The sequence below is a fragment of the Epinephelus lanceolatus genome, chromosome 5 (assembly GCF_041903045.1).
Source record: "Epinephelus lanceolatus isolate andai-2023 chromosome 5, ASM4190304v1, whole genome shotgun sequence".
NCBI classification, from domain to species: Eukaryota; Metazoa; Chordata; class Actinopteri; order Perciformes; family Serranidae; genus Epinephelus; species Epinephelus lanceolatus.
Window position 1 is genome coordinate 19,047,269 of NC_135738.1, and position 21,121 is coordinate 19,068,389.

The 21,121-nt window shown below is 41.3% G+C and overlaps 1 protein-coding gene across 15 annotated transcripts in view; it reads right to left on the minus strand.

The window, feature by feature from the left end:
• The window catches only part of tjp1b (tight junction protein 1b), a 72,907-nt gene that overhangs the window by 21,725 nt on the left and 30,061 nt on the right, over positions 1-21,121 (minus strand). For 5 of the 15 annotated variants that reach the window (XM_078167819.1, XM_078167818.1, XM_033635851.2 and 2 more), the window contains exons 3-9: positions 4,637-4,693; positions 3,965-4,089; positions 3,741-3,843; positions 3,248-3,563; positions 2,777-2,880; positions 1,708-1,876; positions 1,460-1,604 (exon numbers count right to left, since the gene is read on the minus strand). In XM_078167819.1, the coding sequence (XP_078023945.1) occupies positions 1,460-1,604; positions 1,708-1,876; positions 2,777-2,880; positions 3,248-3,563; positions 3,741-3,843; positions 3,965-4,089; positions 4,637-4,693 (1,019 nt within the window). The other 10 variants (XM_078167817.1, XM_078167816.1, XM_078167815.1 and 7 more) reach the window with 7 other exon arrangements.

The window sequence follows — 21,121 nt, forward strand, 5'->3', positions numbered from 1 at the left end:
TCAATGGAATAAATTACTTATTGACTTATTCATACTTGAAAAACAGCATCAATAAGTGATGAACATAGGGGGGATCAAAATAAAATAAATAAATAAAATAAAAATCAACCAGCCAAATCGCCACACTGCCGACATTTCACTCCGTCCGTCACTGCAAGCTGTTTGATTACGTTATCAAAACACCCCGTTATTATTTGGCCTTGCTTTTCACTTATTCCACCGAATACCGAATGTGTGTGTTTTTTTGCAATATTCGGCCGAATATTCGGTGCATCCCTAACTTAAACAATTAGACTATAATCAAAACAGATGCAGATTTTTGTGTGTGTTGAATGAGTAATTGTTTTAGCTCGAAAATGGTTCCCTTTTAATAACAACAATATCACGATAAAGGAATTCTGCAATAATTCATATATTGCAAGACGATACAGAAATAACACCGTCTATAACAGTGGTTTACAAACTTTTTGTGTCCAAGGCAGATCTCAAGGTACACCTGTACTTATATCCGTAATAAATATAAAAAATATTTAGCTAGCGTTTGCCTCTTGATTGGGAAATGGGTGCACACAACATACTGATACAGTTACAAAATTAATTCATGACCTTTTGTATAGATCCAGTTCAATCTTGCCGTAATAATGTGTGGTTATCATCAGAGAACCACTGCTCTAAGATACATTACGACGTCTGTGTAACTGCAGAAGAAAAAAATAGTCCTGAACAGGCAAATTGTATGACTGCACCGTTGTCAGTTTCACAGAATTTGACAACAGAGATTAAGTGTACAAAATAAAATGCAGAGTCTTAGCTTAGTGCCTTTAACACATTCACACTGTATTCCTTGTCGGCTGACTTAGAGTTGTGGTAGCATTTTCTCCATGACGAGATAAGGATGACAAATAAGGTGGCTTTGCATGTTCATTGCGTTTCCTGTGTACTTTACTTTCACGAGACAGCTTTTGCATATTGTGTGGTCTTTATCAATTTTTGTTTGTCCCATCTGTGTTGTAAAAGCCATGGCAGTCCACACTGTCTGCCATTTTCACCCTGCGAATTTCTTCTACACCATAAGTTGGTACACTTCCATTCACTTCACAATCATTCAGGAGTCATGAAGTAGTAGTCAAACTGGCAGGGGAATATGTTTGCGTGTTTTGCTAAAAATATCAATATTTGGCGCCTGTGTATCAATATCATGTCGCAAGAGGAAGTAAAATGATATATTCCCTTTTGATATTTTGTCCAACCCCTCAAAAAAGTCCCTGCTGTGGTGTTTCTGATCCGTTTGCAGTCAAATAAAGTGGAAATAATTTGAAATCTTGAGAGAGAGAGAGAAAGAAGCAGAAATAAAGCAGCAAAACTGAGTCTATATAAAATGATTATAACTTCAGACTGTTGCATTTCTTTCATGATAGCTGAAGCCCACAGTATAATTTTATGGATGAATGGTCTTTACCTGCCATTGCTGATTTGTGGGGGCGAGTGTCTGGAGTGGTCTGAGGGTTCAGATCTTCTGTCTGGAGAGCGTGAGCGGCTGCTACGATGTCTGTCATGCGATCGATTGGAATGGTCGGATGCCAGAGAATGGATATCTGAAATGTCTGATCAAACAAGAGCCACTGTTCAACGACTGCCATCTGAAACACACACTGACAAGTCTGGCTTTCCATTTCAGCCAAATCCAACACTTAACACTGCTCTCACCATCTCTGTCGGAGGCGTTGGCTGAAGGAATGCTGTCATCGAGGTCAGGGATGTTCAGCAGGGTCGCCCTGTCATCCCGCTGAACAACCATTTTTAGCTTGCCCTTTGACCTTTCTATCAGCTTCTTGGCGTCTATCAAGGAGAGGTTCTCTGTCACTGTGCCATTGATCTGGGAGAAACCGAGAGAGAAGATATTAGCCATGACATCAATGAGAACAGACAATTAATTTCAATAAAACAGAAGTGAAATCGAATAAAGAAGTCTTTGTTTCACATTAAGTGCAATAAAATGTTGATTTGAGAGGCTAACGTCAGGGTACAAATAGGGCTGTCACGGTGAGGGAGTTTCCTCTGAAGTGATTAAGGCGTGACGGTTGGTCTTTGTGGTAGCTATTTGGCCCGTCCCTCAATTGCTTTGATTGTATGGCTGGGTAAAAAGTGTCAGTGACCAGCGCTGCAGCATTTTACCCAAAGTTGAGTATTTCTCAAACATACAGCACTCAGCGCAGAATAGATGCTCAGCGCTTCGTCACAATACTGGTGTTTGTAGCATCGTGTAAATACATGAAACTTGCTTGCCACCCCCTGCGGTTGGCTTGTCAATAGTGCGGTACTTCAACACTGCAATCATTGTGACAGCCCTAGCTACAAGTGCATGTTTTAAGGGCATGAGATCAGACTCAAATTAACTGCAACACTGATTATGTTCTTCAGGGTCAAATCAATTTTCAAGTTCTTAAGTGCTGGCATTCAAAGAAAGTAACATGACGTGTCTGAGTAGGCCGGATGTGGGAAATTGATTCAGAACAGTTGCAGTTCAAAAAGCTCCTGTTGTGCACAAAAAGCTACTTTTATCTTCTCCGAAATGTGACAGAGAGCTACATCAAGCAAATCAAGCTGAAACTGTGAGTGCTGTTATGCAACATGAGTAGAATAAAAAGTACGACTACTTCTTCTCTCCGTCTCCATCAAAAAAAAGAAAGACAGAAAATAATGTAACATCTTCATTAGTGTCTTTCATGTTGATGTATACATATCAAATGTTGACCAGGTTTCTTGTCTTGCTCACCTTCAGTACAACATCCCCTTCCTGGATGTTGCCGTCCCTGGCTGCCAGGCTCTCAGGGGAAATGTCCTTGACAAAGATGTGGCTGGCCAGGCGCAGGCCATATTCTGCTTACAAAGTGAACGACAGCAACAAAGACCATGTTAGCACAGAGTTCACGTGACCATCCCGCACTGACCGCGCTCTGCTGTCAAGCTGCTGCTCCCACTGGGATTAACAGTACTGATTAAAGAAGATTAATTGCTCTTTTACTTAGATTTACTTGAGTTAACTTGGATTCTGCTGCGGCTGGCAACTTTTGTTTACTCTGGCAGTTGACCAATGCTGATTTGGAGGTCTTATTCTCTCCTTAAAGTCTGGCTGTCTGGTAATAGTTGGGGAAATAAAATGGCAGGTGATTTCCCTGGATTATCACTTTCTTTGTGCCCTTCCTTCTTTTCTTTAATTTTTTATCCCCGACTTTGTGAGCCTCACCTTCATTTTTGCGGGATTTGACAAGTGTGACCTTTGCAGGACGTGGGGGCAGGTTGTGTGAGCGGCGGTCTGAGCGTGGGGAGAGACTCCTCTCCCGCGAGCCGCTGCGTTCACGTTCCCTGTCCCTTCGCCCGCTGCTCCGGCCACTGCGCCTGCCCATGGCCCCGCCCACACCGCTGTAAGCGCCGCTGCGTCCGCTCCGCGTCTCATATATCTCTTCATCATAGCTGTCCTCTTCTTCGTCATGCTCGGACATAGTTTCCCTCTCCCCTAGGCGGCCCATGGGGACATGCACCTTCCTCTTTCGTCTGATTGTCTGGCCAAAGGAAATGACATGAAATCAGTTACAGTAACATGAATCAATCACCCTTTTGCTCATATATCCTCCAACTAGTCAGTTGGGAAATACATAACACATGTCTAAATGTCATACTTGACTTATTTTTACTTTCAACAACTGTAAAGTAATTCATAATGTGACGGTGACACTCACAATTTTGGCAATTTTCCCACTTTTACGAAGCTGTTGGACTGCGTACGCGTGCTCCACATTGTCCATGGAGACAGCATTGACCATAACGACTCTGTCATTTTCCCTAGAGAGAGGGGGGACACAGAGATATGCGACATGCTGGAGTCTTTCTGTAGCAGGAAGGGTAATTTAATACTAATAACTAGCCATCTGACTGCACCGCCAATAATAGAACAAAATCTTACTGCAGCAGGCCTTCTGCCGGGCCTCCCTTCAGCACGTCCGAGATGACAATGGAGGTCTCGCCACTCTGAAAATGAGGGTTATCCCGACCTCCTGATATGGCTATCCCGAAGCCAAACCCTGGTGCCTGCATAAAGAGAAACACAGATTAGGATGTTGATTTAGACGTCTGTGTAGATACTGAATGTATAAAGGTCTGACAGACAGAGCTGACTGATAAAAAGTCTTGAACCATTTTTAGACTGTTAACCAAATCTACGTCAGATAGTAGACATACATTGTTGTTTATGCTAAAATAACTATGTTCTCACTGCCAGCATGCACATAGACTAAAAGCTGTAGTGAATTAGCTTCTTCTGTATAATTTGCATGCAAAAAACCCACAAAATGCAGTTTTTCTGTAGTGTATTTAGGCTCCACAGCCAAGAACATGGGAGAGAATCATGCATGAGAAATGTTCCGTGATGACTCCTCTAGTTTTGTCTGTTCCACCTGCAACTGTGTACACAGTGAGCACACTTCCTACATGATGTGATCCAGAAAATAGGAGGGAGGGAAAATGCAGGGATGGGGGTTGGAAACAAAGATAGCAAAACAGACCGGATACTGGGACCAGGATAAGCTTGAACAGATAGGTATACAGAGGCATCTGAGGAAGGATAACAGATACTTACCCTGTGTAGTGTTACTGTGTGCTGTTCCCAAATGACAGTCTCCTCCATTGCTGCGCTCTGGAAGACAGAGATACAGTACAGTGTGGTTAACACAAGAAGTCCAACAGAGTTCTGATACAAAGAGTGAAAATAGGGCAACTGGAAAGGTCTAATGACAAAAGGGACACACACAGATTCAGTCATGTGTTCTGCTAAAGTCTCCGTGAGTAAAACACCAAACGCCCTTGTTCAAAGTCACTCTAAGTCTTTGCTACAGCTGGTAAATATATAAATTCAACACTTATCCTGGGGCCATTATTGTTTTCTGTCAAGAAATGAGTTGATGGACGGAAGTTTAATTATACACTATTTTGATAACTGATTAATCATTAGCTGTAAATTATGTTTTGAGCAAAAAAATGGCAGAAACTCATTAGCTCAAGCTTCTCAGATGTCTGGTTTTCTGAATGTTCTATGACGGTAAACTGAATATCTTTGTGTATTATTTCAGCTTATCAGTTTATTTTACAGTGGCCATGGACAACACAACTACTGAGCCAGAGCTAGCTACAAAGCTAATTTACATCTGTGGCCCCTGGGCAGAGAAATATTAAAAAGCGATAACATGCAAAGCAAACAACACAACACAAACAATTAAAAGCAAAACAGTTTGCAAAATCTACAATTTTGTTGGTTCCACAAAACACTGCATTTTAAACAGATCAACAACTACCAATTAATCTAGAGACCTTTTTGTTTCTCTAACAAGAAATCAATAAGTCACAGGCGATGAAAAAATAATTATTCAAACTGACAAATTATAAACATTTTAGTGTTCAAGCTCAGTTTGCCCCTGAAATGGATTTATGCACAGCAGCTTTTCACCAGAACTGTGAATTCAACCTTTATCTGACTCTGCAGGATCTTCATCATCTTTTTCAAGGGAATAATGTGGATGTATGTGGATCAGCACAATCTGGCTAACCGCCTCTATAATGTGTACACTTGTGCTCCCAGGCACAGATGTACAGTCGGTGCTTCTGCAGTAGACTTCAGTTAAGATAATTAATAGCCACCTGAGGAATTCTGGTTTTAATTTATGATTTGCTAACTCCTGCAGCAGGGATAATACTAAAGCCTGCAGTGTGTGTGAGTTTTTAAGACAATAATAGTATTTGACTGGAGCTCATTGCCACTTCATTCCCTCCACTAAGTTAAGAGTTTCTATTAAAAGAGGGAAGCAGCCTCTTCACATGGGAAATCTAATAAGGATGCAAACTGCCACAGCCGCTGCACACATGCAGCGTTGCACCCAGCAGGTTATTGAGTTTGTTTCAAGTTTTACACTCTTACTGTGATACAGATAGCACTGTGTTGTGCTTGGCTTTATCTGCAGTGCGCTCACACAGACCACACAGTATCAACATACTCTCCTTTATAGTAGATCCACAGTGTGACAGGCCATGTTTACAGTGCACTGAATACAACAATACAATGATAAAGACACTGCTAGATACAGTGAGGTCACACTGACAGTAAGTCTTTGAAATTAAAGGTGCCATATTAGGCTCGTTTTCAGGTTCACACTTGTATTTTGGGTTTCTACTACAACACGTTTACACGTCTTAATGTTTAAAAAAAAACAGCATTTTTCTCGTACCATCTGCCTGAATATACCTATATTCACCCTCTGTCTAAAGTGCTCTGTCTTAACGCCTGTCTCTTTAAGCCCCCTCCTGAAAAAGAACAGTCTGCTATGATTGGTCAGTATTTCGGAATCTTCCACATCTGCGCACTCAGCGTCTCTGCACTGTCACTGCAGTCAGGGAATGACTGTAACAGCACGCGGCACTAAAACAGCAGTTTTATATGGTATAGTTGTGACATCACAACGTCACAGAAGTCCTAACGGCTCATTTAAAGACAAAGGTGTCTTAATAAGGGCTGTATGCATTTCACTGTAGATTGAGTGTGTTGATACCTCTATCTGCTTTATAATAAAATAGACATGGAAATCTGACTTTCTACAATATGGGACCTTTAAAGCACACCCTCCGTCACATTAACAACGTGAGAGGATAAGATGAAGGTCAACTCCTTCAGCTGTTAGGGCAGCACTGTCCTCTGCGCCCCGCAGCTTAGTTCTTATCTTATCTTCTCTTCTATATCGTCTCACCTCCACCACAATCTCACGACACATTAGACATTCAATGACTGCGTATAAAATACTATCAGGTCTATCCCTGTGGGGCAAATTATAACCCTCATCACAGCACCTAATGCAATAACCCCCTTATTTGTCATGTAAATTGATCCTGGGAGTGTGACCATAATAGGTGAGACGATCACACATTTCCCTCCCGCTTTGCTGTTAATTTCTTTGACACCTCGAACACTTACAGTATGGCCACCTACTGGAGGCAGAGGACTCATTGGGAGGAGTGATCTCATGTTGCGGCACATTAAAGTGTGATGACAGATGAGTTAAGGGAGATGAATCTTACATTAAAAGCAGCATCATGTTCAGTGCTTGGACTAGGGCTGACCCGTATGCTTTGAAGCCAAGTGGCTAATTGTCACGTCCCCATCTCTCATTTACAGCCCCCCAACTTCCCGTCAAAGATTCAAATAATTGCGACTATTTCTCACTGAAGCTTCAATGTTCAGATCTGTTATTCGAGACAGCCCTTGCTTGGACCCTTAGCTTACATCATTGCCACTTTGACAGCATCTTCAAACCCAATACATCCAGCAACGTTGAAGATAAATCTGCACCACATCAGGATGACAACCTGCTAATAGTGTGGCTATCAAGTTCCCAAAAGTGATAATAAACCACAGGCAAAATATCAAACAATTACAGTTGGGAAAAAAACATGTGTCTCTTTTATCTTAATCTTTTTTGTGATAGAAGGTCTGAGGAGGTAATTTAGTCTTTGCTGCCATCTTGTTTATTGTTTTACCACCCAGGCTTCCTTCAACACATCGTCCTGATATCTGTCGCGACCTGCTGTCCAAGTGCCAAATGTTAGCCAGCGTCTGAGAACACAGGCAGCTGAATAAATCGCCACAAGTGGCCCCAGACGTTCTTGGCCTGGCAGCAACAGTCACAAACTCCTCAAGCAGCTTATGGTGGGACTCGCACAAGCAGGGGGGAACAAAAGTTTGAACAGGGGAACTCCCCCTGGCCTTTTACATTGAATACACTGCACTTGAGAGAGGAAAAAAAAGAAGACATCTGAATATTAACAAGACTGCTGAAAACAGGCATGAATTCTCACTGGAAAGTTTGCTCTTTGGGGAGAAGGATTTATGCCTGTGTCTTCTTGATCAGCACTGTGGAAACGCTGATGCAAAGAACCTTGAGCATTTCGGATAAATTTATAGATGGCTTGCCACTAAACTGCAAAGTTATGGGAGGTACTTGTTTCCAGTTGACATTCCCACTTTGAGAAATTCTTTATAGGCATTTATGCTGCATAGCACAAACATGCACACACACAAACGTATGTGTGTTGTGAGAAATGTGATTTTGTTGTCTGGAAAATATGATTAGAGAATGCTTACTGTGTCTGGTCCAACACAAATAAATCACCATAAAATTAATGAGATGTAAAATCCCAAATTGAGCAAAACAGGAGGAATCTAAAATGGAGTAAAAGCTAAACAACTTAGGAGGGGGAGGAAAAAAACAAAAACAGATTAAGCAGGGTCCTACAGCGTATCTCTCCCTCTCCCACCCTCCGTCACACACACACACACACACACACACACACACACACACACACACACCTTTCACTTTGAAGGGATGTAATTTTGCTTTCTCCTCCTGCAGAGCTTGTTGCTCTGGTAACAGAGGGGGAACAGTGTGGTGTTGTTCAAGTGGTCTGACATTTTCAGGCCGTGTCTGAAGGTTCCTCTCAACTGTGGGAGGTTTAAAAAAGACACGGCTGAATTAATTTAGAAACAAAAGCTTTTTTTTTTTGCATTTCAGATGAGCACTCTTTATTTGTTGCTGCGTGCACATCTAAACACAGACGGCACTAATGGCTTGACGTTTGTCCAACAGCAAACGTGTTAGCTCAAAAGTGTCGTTCTCCGCAGGAACTGAGAAAGATAAATAACACATGCTTTGCAGAACAATAAAAGAACAACATACTGTATGCAAATAGCATTTTGTATTCAGTCTCACAACCAAACTAACATCTTTGTGGCCTATTCAGAGCCACAGACACTAATCTCAGAAGTCAAGTAAACATAAAAGAAATCAAGGGAAAAGTCTGAGTAGACTCTGCACTGCTCCTGTGTACAGTTTGTACTAAAGTCGTGTCAGCATCCAGTGACTGATGAGTTTCTGTGGCACCGTTGTGTACACCCTTTATGGCCACAAACAACTGGTGCCAACAGAAGCTTCATGCCACAAGCCAGAGCCAGGGCTGGCAGCCGCTCCGCAGCGGAGACACACCATGTCGGATGGGTCATGCTTGGGGGATTACAACCAGGCAACTTGGGAGCCAGCACTACAACACAGATGGACTAAAAACACAGATGGATCACACAGCTGAGTGGAGAAAGGACAGGAAAGCTGCGGTCAAAATGGACTGTGTGGAGTCGATGCACAATGGTATAAGGCACAATTACTCCACAAACCCACTGTGGATTTAGTCCTCAGCGGATCACTAACTATTAAAGCATGTCTGTCAAAGAAGTACTCTAAAATACTAATTTCCACATGTGAATCAATTAAGGGCTGCGACTAATGATTTCTTTCCATTATCGTAGAGTAGAAACGTTTAGTTGATTCATCAATTAGACGACTGACTGAAATTTAATCAAACTATTTCGATAATCAATTAATCATCAACTGTAATTGTTTTTAAGCAAAATGGCAAAAACTCATAGGTTCAATCTTTTCAAAAGTAAATCTTTTATAGATAGTCTTTTATGATGATAAACAGCATATTGTGGCACTGCTGGTTGGACAAAACACTGCATTTAAGTAGGGCTGCAACTAACTGTTAGTTTTATTCTCAATTAATCTGCAGACCATTTTCTCAATTAAGGGTTTGGTCTATAAAATCAGAAAATAGTGAAAAAGGCAGATCACATTTTCCAAAAGTCCTCGCTGAAGCCATTTAATGTATTATTTTGCCTGACCAACGACCGAAACCCCCAAGATATTCAGTTTGTAATTACATACAGAGATACTCACATAGCAGAGGCTGCGACCAATTTTTTTTGGCATTCCTGCACATAAAATGGTGTCAAGGATAAATCCATTATTAAATAGTTTGACTCAATAGATTCATTTTCTGTTAATCGACTAAGCTAAAAAAAATCGGCAAATTGTCACAGCGCTAATTTTAAGACATCTCCACTAGCTTTGAGAACATGTATTTGGTAGTTTTTGCTATTTGTTTACATTCAAGAACAGAAGTGGTCAATTAATCAACAATGAAATCAATCTGTACATCTGTAAAATGCGATAAAATAGTACAAAACATCCATCACATTTTCCTGGAGCCCAAGTTGACATACTTAAAGCTCTAGTGTTTAGGATTTAGTGGCCTCTAGCTGTGAGGCTGCAGATTCTAAACAACTGAAATTTTAACCGTATACCAAGTGTGTCGGAGAACTACAGTGGCCGACGTGAAAATGTGAATGGCTCTTTTAGAGCTAGTGTCTGATTGTGCGTTCTGGGTTAATGTAAACATGTCTGACACTGTGGGAGAGGACCTGCTCTATGTGTACATATAAATGGCTCACACTGAGGTAATGAAAACACATTGATTTATACACTAATGAAAAAATAGTTATCAACATTATATCCAGTTTCTGCCAACCCATCATCCTAAATCCTTCACACTGGATCTTTAAATGTCTTGTCCAACCAACGGTTAAAACACTCGAATACTACTTGTATCTGTAGCAGACATTTGTAGCCAATAGAAAGTAATCTGGACCTGCTGTTGAGCCACTACATTCAAATGGAGCAACGACAAAAACAAGTGCTCATGTGACCTGGCAGCACCATCTGAATCAAGCACAAAGGAATATTAGCAGATTTTGGCGACTGTTGGCGAGACTACCAGCCACTTTGGCAGCGTACTTGTCTTTTGACAGTTCTTTTCAATTCCAAATGTAATTTTGGCTGCTAAAATAGTAAAACAAGCTGATCTTTGGTGTCGCATTGCAAGCCATGCCTCACATCTCTTTCCAGATTCTCTAGTGTGGCAACAGAAAAGACAGGAAACGGTCAAACGTGACAACCTGAAACGTGAATTTCCTTAGTGATGTAGCCAAGTGCTTTGCTATTTTACAAGCAGCAATTCAGATTCTATTAAAGCAAAAAATCTGAACCAAATAATGAAGAAGAATATCTCTACTCAGAGACAAAAAATCCTTAATATACAATGAGTCATCACAATACTATCCCAACACGACCCATGAAGAGGGAAGCTAAGATGGTGTTTCATTTTGTATTCACTTTGGAGTATCATTAAAATTAAAGAGTGCTGGCTCCCCAACTCTCTATTCAGCAGAAAAACAAAATCATATTTCTTCTGAGGAGGGAACTGAGGCAGTATGGTGGGGTGTTCAATTCTCTGACTAAGAGAATAGATTTTGTGCTGTAGTATGGTTTGGGGGTGAGGCAGAACCTTATTCAATTGTGACCACTCTGGGACAAGAGTGGCTAAAAATAGCTCTCATTAATTCTGCCGTTGTGATGCTGCAACAGAGTGATTTAAGGGAAACTTGCAGCATGAACACTGGAGAACGTTTAATAACCTCGTGTTATATTAAATGCTGCGGACTGACTGGAACAAATGATGTGGTACGGCGTAGAAAATACATTCACTTCCTCTCTAGTGCCTATTTGTTGGATTTGTCTGTACGACCTGAGGAAAACAAAGAGAGGTAGATCATTTTCTCGGAGCCTGCACAGCACCAGTGCAGAGAAAATACGGCTATCCAAACAAGTATAACAATAGAGGATGCTTAACGTTGATGCTGAGATAAACAGAGTGGATCTAAATGGCATTTTTAGCATTGGATTTTGCAGAAGCAAAACCAACCTAGGAAAATTACTCTTAAATCATTTACAAGACATGATAATGGTATGATACATATCTTCCATTAAAGGATGCAGAAAGCCATGTCATCTTACATTTCTATTTCTAGTGCATCTGAGATAAGACTTCTTTTCCAGATCCCTATTTGGGACTCAAATGAGCCTCCACAGTCCAACTACAGATGGGTCCCCACATAATAAGAGCAGCAATAAATGAGGCTCAGTCTCCAGCGGGGGAAAGGAACATCTCTCATTTGTTCAAAAGTTCAGAGCAGCCAGAGCCGTACGAGCATTAAATCAAACCTGGAATGACACTGACAGTCCGGCGATGAACAAATTGCTAAGTCAAAACAAGGATACTTCTGGGACACTGTGCAAGTTGCAGTGCGGCCAAAGACTGAAAACAACAACAGGATCACACTCCACTGTGGCTGCTGGCAGTGAAGCAGCAAACAAGTAGAATCAGATGATTGATCACTTCAGAAATTGAAAACGATGTGCTGGGGAGTGCTGACAACTGCTAAAACTCCCCTGCCTCGGAGATCATATTCAAATGCTAATGAGGGGCCATGCCTTAGCACCAGTCAGAGGGTCCCCTGAGAGATAAGTGACACTCTGCACATACAACATGGTTCGACACTGTGCTGTGCATCGCTAATGGAGGGGAGATAGCGGGAGAGATGCAGCACTGGCACAAGATAAGAAGGTCAACAGATGAAACCTATTAACTCTGACATAAAACTTAATTACCAACCATTAGAGCCACAAAAAGACACACACTTGCATTATTTAACAGCTACAGTAAAACAGACGTGCACCTCATTCTCTTCATCCTTTTGATTTGCTGCTTAACGCAGGATGCATAGAAAATCAGAAGTACTTACATCAGTGCATCCTGGTGACTACAGAGGACACAAACAAAAGCGTCTCCAACCTCCAGCTACTCCTCAGTAAATCCAGCAGGAGATTCCTGCAGACGCACATCAGCAGCCTCAGTGCACAACCGCACCAATCAGTGCTAGGAGGAACTTACCCCCACCTTCCTTTCCTCTTCCCTTTTCTTGGCTCCGGAACAACTGAAATTACGACCACAGGTGAGGGGTTAAGAAACACACCCCGCAGCTGCAACCTAACGCTTCCTCTGCCCCACAAAGGTCTGTGTCCTCTCCCAGCATCTTTCTTCAAAATGTATCCCTCCCTCCAACTCTTTTCCTTAACACGCTCATGGGATCGAAGCAAATCCCCTCTGGCTTGGCAGCGATCTGTGTGGGATCTGCAGTTCCGCTACAGCATGGGACTCCTCTGTACTAGCGAACATCCATCCGCAGTGTAAACTGCTGTATCGGACTTAACCCCTGAGGTACCGCGTTGAGCCAGAGCAGAATTCATCAATCCTCTTTGCTTGTGGAATGTTATTACACCCCTCCTCCTCCTCAGGTGTGCTGCATTGCATGCATACATTATGCTCAGCATGTTCATTGATATGCCACAGAGGATCACTGACCATCAGCTAATAACAAACAACACATAAGGATGCTTTTCTTGGTTTGTTTTTTTAATACTGCAGCTGAAGACAGTGCAATCACTGTTTAATTTCTCCCTGTACACAAACTTTTGCTGAAATTAACAGGTTGCTAACAAAGCAGATTAAACCAAACTTTAAAAAAGGGGGAATCTGAGAGGTGGAGACAGAATGAGGGGAAAACAAAGAGGCACATGCAACATGTACGAGGAAGAAAATTCTGAAATCTGTAGGGCAACACGATATATTCAACAGATTTCTTGATTCAATTTTCATTAAAATGTTACTAGCCTAACTGCTGTTAGTTATTTTGTCTGCACATCTTCCAAAGTAGTTCAATAAGTTCAACTGTTTAATGGTAAAATTAACTCAGCAGCCTGCTCTTAATATCCCCCCCAGGAAATGCTCATAATTATACAGACTACAGCCCAAGCTGTAATGATTATTTCTCCGTTACAGACAAAATAGCTTACTGCAGTGCAGTTTGCAACACAATGCAAACTAAACTACGAGCATTGTTCTGTCCTTTGCAGAACATCTAAACAGTCTGTATCCAATCAAGCAACATTTAGAGCACACGGTTAGACAACTTGTCCGAAGAGTTTATGTTTACTTTAGCAGTTACATCATTTTACCCCATTACTGCTAAGACTTCTGTGTTTTCTATATTGTGACATCCTGCATGGTCGCACTGAGATGGGAATTCATCCTCAGGCAACTTCAAGCATGTGCAGTATGTGCCAGCTTTACACAGACTGAGACATTCCTTGTTGTCTATGAAGGACTTCATTTTCCTTCAACAGAAAATACATAGTATACAGAGCTGTTATGAAAGGCTGGGGTTCTCTTTACAATGCAACTTTTGTTCCAGGTCATGCTGAGAAGACAGGTGAGAGCACAATGACAGAAACTACTGTACCTCTAGATCAGACAGATGTCGCAACATTTCACTGTGCGCTTCATCCTAATGCATGACACAATCAGAGGGTTACCTGAGGCAGCCCAGGGTGCCTTATTTTAAAATTAAACTATAAACCATCTACTCAGCCTCATGCACTTACACATCCCTTACGGCCTGTAACCGGCCGGTTGTTCCTCGTCAAATTCCTGACATTTATAAGACAGTAATTACCGATATTTCTTTATGTAAGGGTGTGATTTGCATACTTGTCAATGTCCTGTTGTCTGTGAGCGGGAGGTAAATCAGCAGTGACCACTGGCATGGACGCACTGTGCATCCAGATAAAGGGGTGACTCAGCTGGGAGTGTATTTACATATTGTTGTTACAGATCTTTGTTTGTTTGTGAGATACGAAATGCATCGAAAATATGCAACAAACATAACAAAATGCAATGACAAGAAGGCAATTCAGCAGAAAAATGCTAAACCACGCATAAACCACTAAGGTATGCCAACCTGTGATACAGTAAAATCACAAAGCATCTGATTTCACACACAAAAACAGTTACACATTTTCACAAATATTTAGCCCAGATTCATCATCAAGGTAGCGGAGGGATCCAACACCAAACCAAGGCCATGTGGGTCGTGACATCCTCGTAATCAGTCAGGATAATGATGGAGCTGGACAAGCCTGACAGACACCCAGTCACTGCTGGCATAGGAAACGAGTTAAATTTACATCCCTCAGAGCAGAGCCGGAGAGTGGTGACAGATTCCACTCATAGTTAGCTCTCTGCACCACCTTCTGCTGACCAGCCTCCAAATTAATTATTTCTACATCAACCAAAAGAGGCATGTAGAGAGCCCAAGCTGCTAATCGCTATAAGTCAGCAGTTCAGCCACTACTACGTCTTCTTCCATAATACCACTACACATTCATGACAACAGAAGGTGTGATTACACTGTGAAATAAACAGTCAGTGCTCCTTAGCTCAAGGTATCTTTCTTTTCCAAGCCGTTTCTTACTAAACCACTGCAAATATCAAGAAAATCACAAGAGTCATGGCTCTGACAACTAGACTTAATATTCAAGCTTTAAAGCTCATCTACTGTAGCACTCATTTTAGTGTTTATCATGGAAAGGTTTCATGTTTGGACGCACTTAACTGAGAAATGGCACCACAAAAACACATTTGCTCATATAAATGAACAATACTATGTCCGACAACTTAAAATCTTAAGGGGCAGCACATAGCAGCTGTTTTTTGTTGCAGTATTCTGTTAAATTTTGTGTTTCAGTTGCAGATACTTGAGCCTTGAGGTCATTTTAAATAATGGTATTGTTTTTAATGAGTCATAGCATATTTTAAAACATAAACAATTCAGTGACTATAGATATTTTCTGCATTTTGCTTGTTTTTCAATGTGTGCAACACATTAAAAATGGTCATGTCTGGGGAAAAGAATGACCTGACATAAAGCTACTGAACTGGCAAACATTTCTATGCAGGATGAGTCTCATAGGCACTCGGATTCCATGTCACATATGGACATAAAACATTGAATAAAATGTCTCTGTGATGGCTTTAACACACAGATTTTATATGAAACCTGTCAAAGCTGCTTTTCTAAGATTGCCAGTGCTACAGTGCTTTTAACCACCAATGACTGGGTTTCAGTCTCTAAAGTAAAGGAAGCCAGCAGGCAAACATTATTTGATGTGCTAAACACGGAGGATGACTGTCAACACTGTAATTAACAAGTGTTCCTATTAGTTTTGTGTTTAGACAGAATGATAATTGGTTGTTATTAGCCGTCATAATATTGATGCTGACATGAGTTGTGTACTTTCTGTCCAGCAGTGTGGAGTTAGTGCACGATACAAGACACATCCTACTTTGTTCAGGGCACATATTATATTGTCTGTTATGAGTCATGTTATGTGGAAAACAGCAAAAATGACTTTGTGTCTAGTAAGTGGTCAAGCTGAGTTGCATTACTATAGGTGGTTTTATTCATATTTCATCCCTCTAATTAGCACATTCTGAATATCAAACCTGGAATAAATGACTTTTTGGCTACTCTGGGGTAGCCGAAATGGAAACACAACTTGATATATCATTAACATTTAAGCTGATATGGATAATTATTAGCTCTGTCTTTGGGCTCCACCAACTCCTGAGGTAAGTACTGACCCCTTGGCTGCTGCTAAATGCCCCATTATGTTCACACGCTATTCGCCAACTGCTGTTTGGTGTTGAGCAAGTAGTGTACAGTGGGTTATTAGAGCTTTTTAATTAAAAAACAGCTGCCTGTTGCAACTGAAAATGACGCTCTGAGAGTGTAAGAGTGAAGCAACACGGTAAAGTTGTAAGCCGTACAGAAAAAAGATTTGCTTTTTTTTTTTTTTTTACAGTCTACTTATTTATCATATCTTGCTGATGTTTCTCGTTTTGCACTATCCCCTTTGCTGCTGTAACAATGCAAATTTCCCCACTGTGGGACTAATGGAGGACTATCTTATCTTATCTCAGCCGAAACTCGCTGTAAAGCAGTCCCTTGCACACAGTCGCATTGTTTCACCTTGTCATTTGATACATTATAAAAATACTGATTATAGATGTTCGGTTTTCTTTTCTTTTTTTTTTTTTAAATAAATTAACAACTTATAACAATAAAATGTAAAACAAAACAACTAAATTGTCTCAGATTTCAATTTTGGATTTCTACAGATCATTTTCCATAACGCACATAATAAAAATAAATAAAATTTTGATACTTGCTCTCAGTATAGTGGCTCTGTGTGAGCAGAGTCTATTTCCAGGCTCCACAGCTGGAGTCAGTGATCATAACCAGAGCCTGAGTGTGTCCCGAACACATGGACCAGGAAATCAGCCCCTGAACTCAATCAGCCCTGTGGAAGTTATCAGTGCCCCACACAGAGCACATAAGAGGGCAGGAATGTGCTGATAAGCTGAGCCACTGACCTGCACCCCGCCTCCCCTCCGTCACAGTGATTGAAATGAGGACGGCGGAGCCAATGAAAAACAGTAATGATAAGAGATGTTTCCACACTGTAAGAAAAAGGAGGTTCGCGTTGAAATGTGATTGATGCCAGTTTTTGCAAGCCTCTTCATCCTGATAAATCCACACCCCTTTCAAAAAGGGATTTACGATTGACTTGATTTATATAAGCAAGCTTCTGTATAACTGGAGCTATAAACATAACGTAAACGTGCCATTTGTTAACACCAAGACTTACTGTTCGATGGGGACATGGGCTTTAATGTCATATTTTTTAAGAGGTGTTTGCTGGGAAGTCTTAGCTTGGCCATGTATCAGAGCAATGACCTTTCAATGTTCACAGCACACATCAATCAACTTTCCAACACCTCACACCATTTTCAAAAAGTAGCCAAAAAATGAGGTAATATAAAATATGTAAGGAGCCAAAGAAGATAGACAGATACCAACTATTTAAAGTGTGATCCACAAAATGTCATCGACGAGGCGTAAGAGTATTTGTAGTACAATCTATCTGAAGTTATATTTTGTCCTTGGATACAGGTTGTGAAGGTTCACAAAAACAGACAACACAAAGAACATAATAACAGTATGTGATCTCTGCACGCTGAGATGTGTGAATTTTTAGCATTTAAAAAAAAAACCCTCCTCTCGTGCCAGTTGCATTATAATTCATCCTGTGCCAATATGCCAACAGAGCATGCAGAGTAACATTTAAGTGGACATAACGAAGCGGGGTGGATTAAACTGGGCTGCAAAACAGAAAATCCTCCTAAATTGAAAAAAAAAGAGAAGGATTAGATTTATTAGCTAAGAAGGGTGAAACAAGCAGTGTCAAAAGTCCATCTCAGTCTGAAGTCACACCTCTCAGTGGATGAAAATATCACAATGATACTAATTATGCAAAATAATCCATGGTGTAAGCAGAGATGTAGTACTTCAGGACAGCACGGGCTAACTCATTAAATCGTTTTCCTTTTTATTCTAGTGGCACCTCCAGGCTATCACTAACACTAACACGTGCTATCTTCACAGTCTCCCACCATTTTTTGGCATTGTTTTCCAGCAGCCTCTCTCTACACAGTTAGGCCATTAATCTCTTCAAAGAGGGACCTGAGGACATCTACTTTGATCTCTTTTATATTAATAAAATAAGCCATTTGATTTGGCATTAACACTTAAGCATACCTAAGGTTTTAAAGTGTCAACACGTGCTAATAATACAGTCATGCAGACTCATTTGTGTGTCCCTTGCCACGTAGGTATGTTATAACCAGCAAGGGATAAACCCCATATTCCACACAGTTTCCACAAATACACAGGACAACCAAACTGCAGTCAAATTTAACTCAAGTAGGCAAAATATCAAATACACGTGTCCTTCCAAAACCACGATGACTCAGATGACTGCTGTTCCCATGACAGCTTAGGTCAACATGATTTACAGGGCAACATGTATGGCTGCCCTTGAGCTGCTGGATATTCTCTTCATCTCAGGCGTCATGGTTGCCAGAAAACACTCTGCACGACAGTGCCATCTGAATTATTCAAAAAAACTATTTAATCATGCAATGAAAGATCTAATGGCTGCCGCTATATCATCTGTATTGTGCCTCCCCCACTTCATTTGACAAATCTGTTGCCCTGCCCAGCTGCCATTTCGTATACCCATTACCATCATGAGGCCAGTGATGACATATTTAAGTCATGGACACAAGCTCTTACATAGTCCAATATGGAGGGGTGCAGTGATGAATCATCATACTTCTATTGAAAGATATACCAAGTGCACATTGTATTCTACGTATGTTATGGTTAAAAGATTTACTGTGTGCTTTAAATAGCCTTTTAGGAGCTTCAATTACATTAAAGCCTGTTATCCACGATAGAAACTAAACAAATCAAAGACAAACTGGTGACAAATCAAAGATAAATTCTATAAATATAAATAGATAAAACCTATTATACCTCATACCATTCCTACAATATATAAATACAAACAGAATGTAGAGCTGGGTGATAATAACAACATTAACAACATATACAATATCTGATATTTTAGCCATTATTTCTGGTGCTTGCACACAATATTTAATGTAAAACCAGGGTTGTGAACAGAACAGAGGGCCTCAATGTTTATTTGCCACAGCAGGCACATTATTGTTTATCTCTTGAGAAGCTATGGGGTAAAAAAAAATCAAACCTAATCACAATAATAACATAATAAATATATAAGTAAACAATAATAATGTCTGACATGATGATTTCTTTATCCCCAGGCTAAACATATTGCAATTCTGCACACCAGATAAACATGAATGGGCAGTGTGCAGTGTTATCTGTTTATATACTAGCTGTACTAGTTTACAGCAAATGCAAACTAACAAAACAAATGATAACAATCTACAAATCGACACTGTCCAGTGTTTTTAATATTCAACAGGTGATGACTGATGCTTTTTGTATTCGTTAGCAGCAGTCCATCCCTTGGTATGGCAATGTAAATAGTGAGGTAGTTAGCTTGGATGAACTAAGCTAAACCAAACACCGCCTGCAGCCCACAGGAAACCCCCCAAGCACAGCTGATATGGCACTATTATGACAGCTGGTGCAGACACCAGGACAGGCGAGCAGGTATTTCAGTATCACCAAACTAAAGCCAGCTAGCGAGCTAACTTTAGCCAACTGCTACCTAGCTTCACCAAAGACCCACTTTGGGTTTCCAAACGGACCATCAAAACAAGGTGAGCCACCGCCGTGACCTTCCCTTTAATTTATAAACCCCGGTGTCATATTTGTAGCAGCTGACCTCACTATACCACCCCCTCCTTCTCTCTCGCTGTCTGACACTTTATTAATCTTGTGCCCCCTTTATACCCTCTTGGTCAAATCAACCCCTAGCTGGCCGACATTTTGTTCCAGCAGCTAGGCTAGCTCATCCCAGCTAACGTTACCTGGACGCTCCGCGCACTTGACGTGGAAGCGACCGGTCCGCCCGATGACAGCTCGACCGCGAGGCATTTTGTGACTTGATATTATCGCGTATGCAAGCTCCGCAGAAATCAGGGCATTGTTATTCATGCTTTCAACCAGATGATAACGTTAGCATGTTGGGGCAACTAGCTAACCACTTAGCATACCGCGTAGATGCAGTTTGCTAGCAGTGAGGTAGCTAAGTTACCTCGGCTTGCACCGTTATCGCTCGCTCGTACCCGCAGAGGGACACACACATCCAGTCAGCTCCTGCGGCTACAGCGAAACACAGCCTCCCGAATAACGTACTCACGGACAGATGGAGAAACCCATTCACCTTTCGATAAAGCAATGGTCCTCACGGCGTGCTTGTGGTAAATCTTACAGAAAAGGAATGGAAAGGTTTTCCTGGTGTGGCTCCAGAGCAGCAGCCGCCGCACTGCAATGGCAGGCAGTGGATGAAGCCTTCCTTCTCCCCCCTCTGCTCTCACACTTCGGCTGCCGTCACCGCCGCGGTGACAGTGACAGGTTCGCCTGGAAGAAACCATTCCGATTTGTCCGCGGGGGGGGAGGAGCAGGGATGCAGAGAGGCTGTCCACAGCAGCCGCAGCAGCAGCAGTAACAGCAGCAGCTATCCAGCAGCATCAAGCGCCATTCCAGCGTGAGAACAAGCGGTCGTCGATGAGGGTGAAAACAGAACGATGGAGATTTATCAGCTCTTTGTGAACACAGCGGTGCCCACTATATCTGTAGTAATGGATGCGGCTGTTATCATTCCGTCATCTATTTCAAATGCATCAATTACTAAGGAAAACACGATGACTAAAAAAATACTGATCCTAAAAATGTCCAGAAGTCTACTGCATTGCTATCACAGAAATCATCCACAATGATGGCACTGCGGGCTATCACAATTTACAACAACAGATAATAATAATGTTATAAGAATATTACAACGCTTTTAGCCTGTTTACAGACAATTATTAGGCCTGACCAAATGATTGGACTATT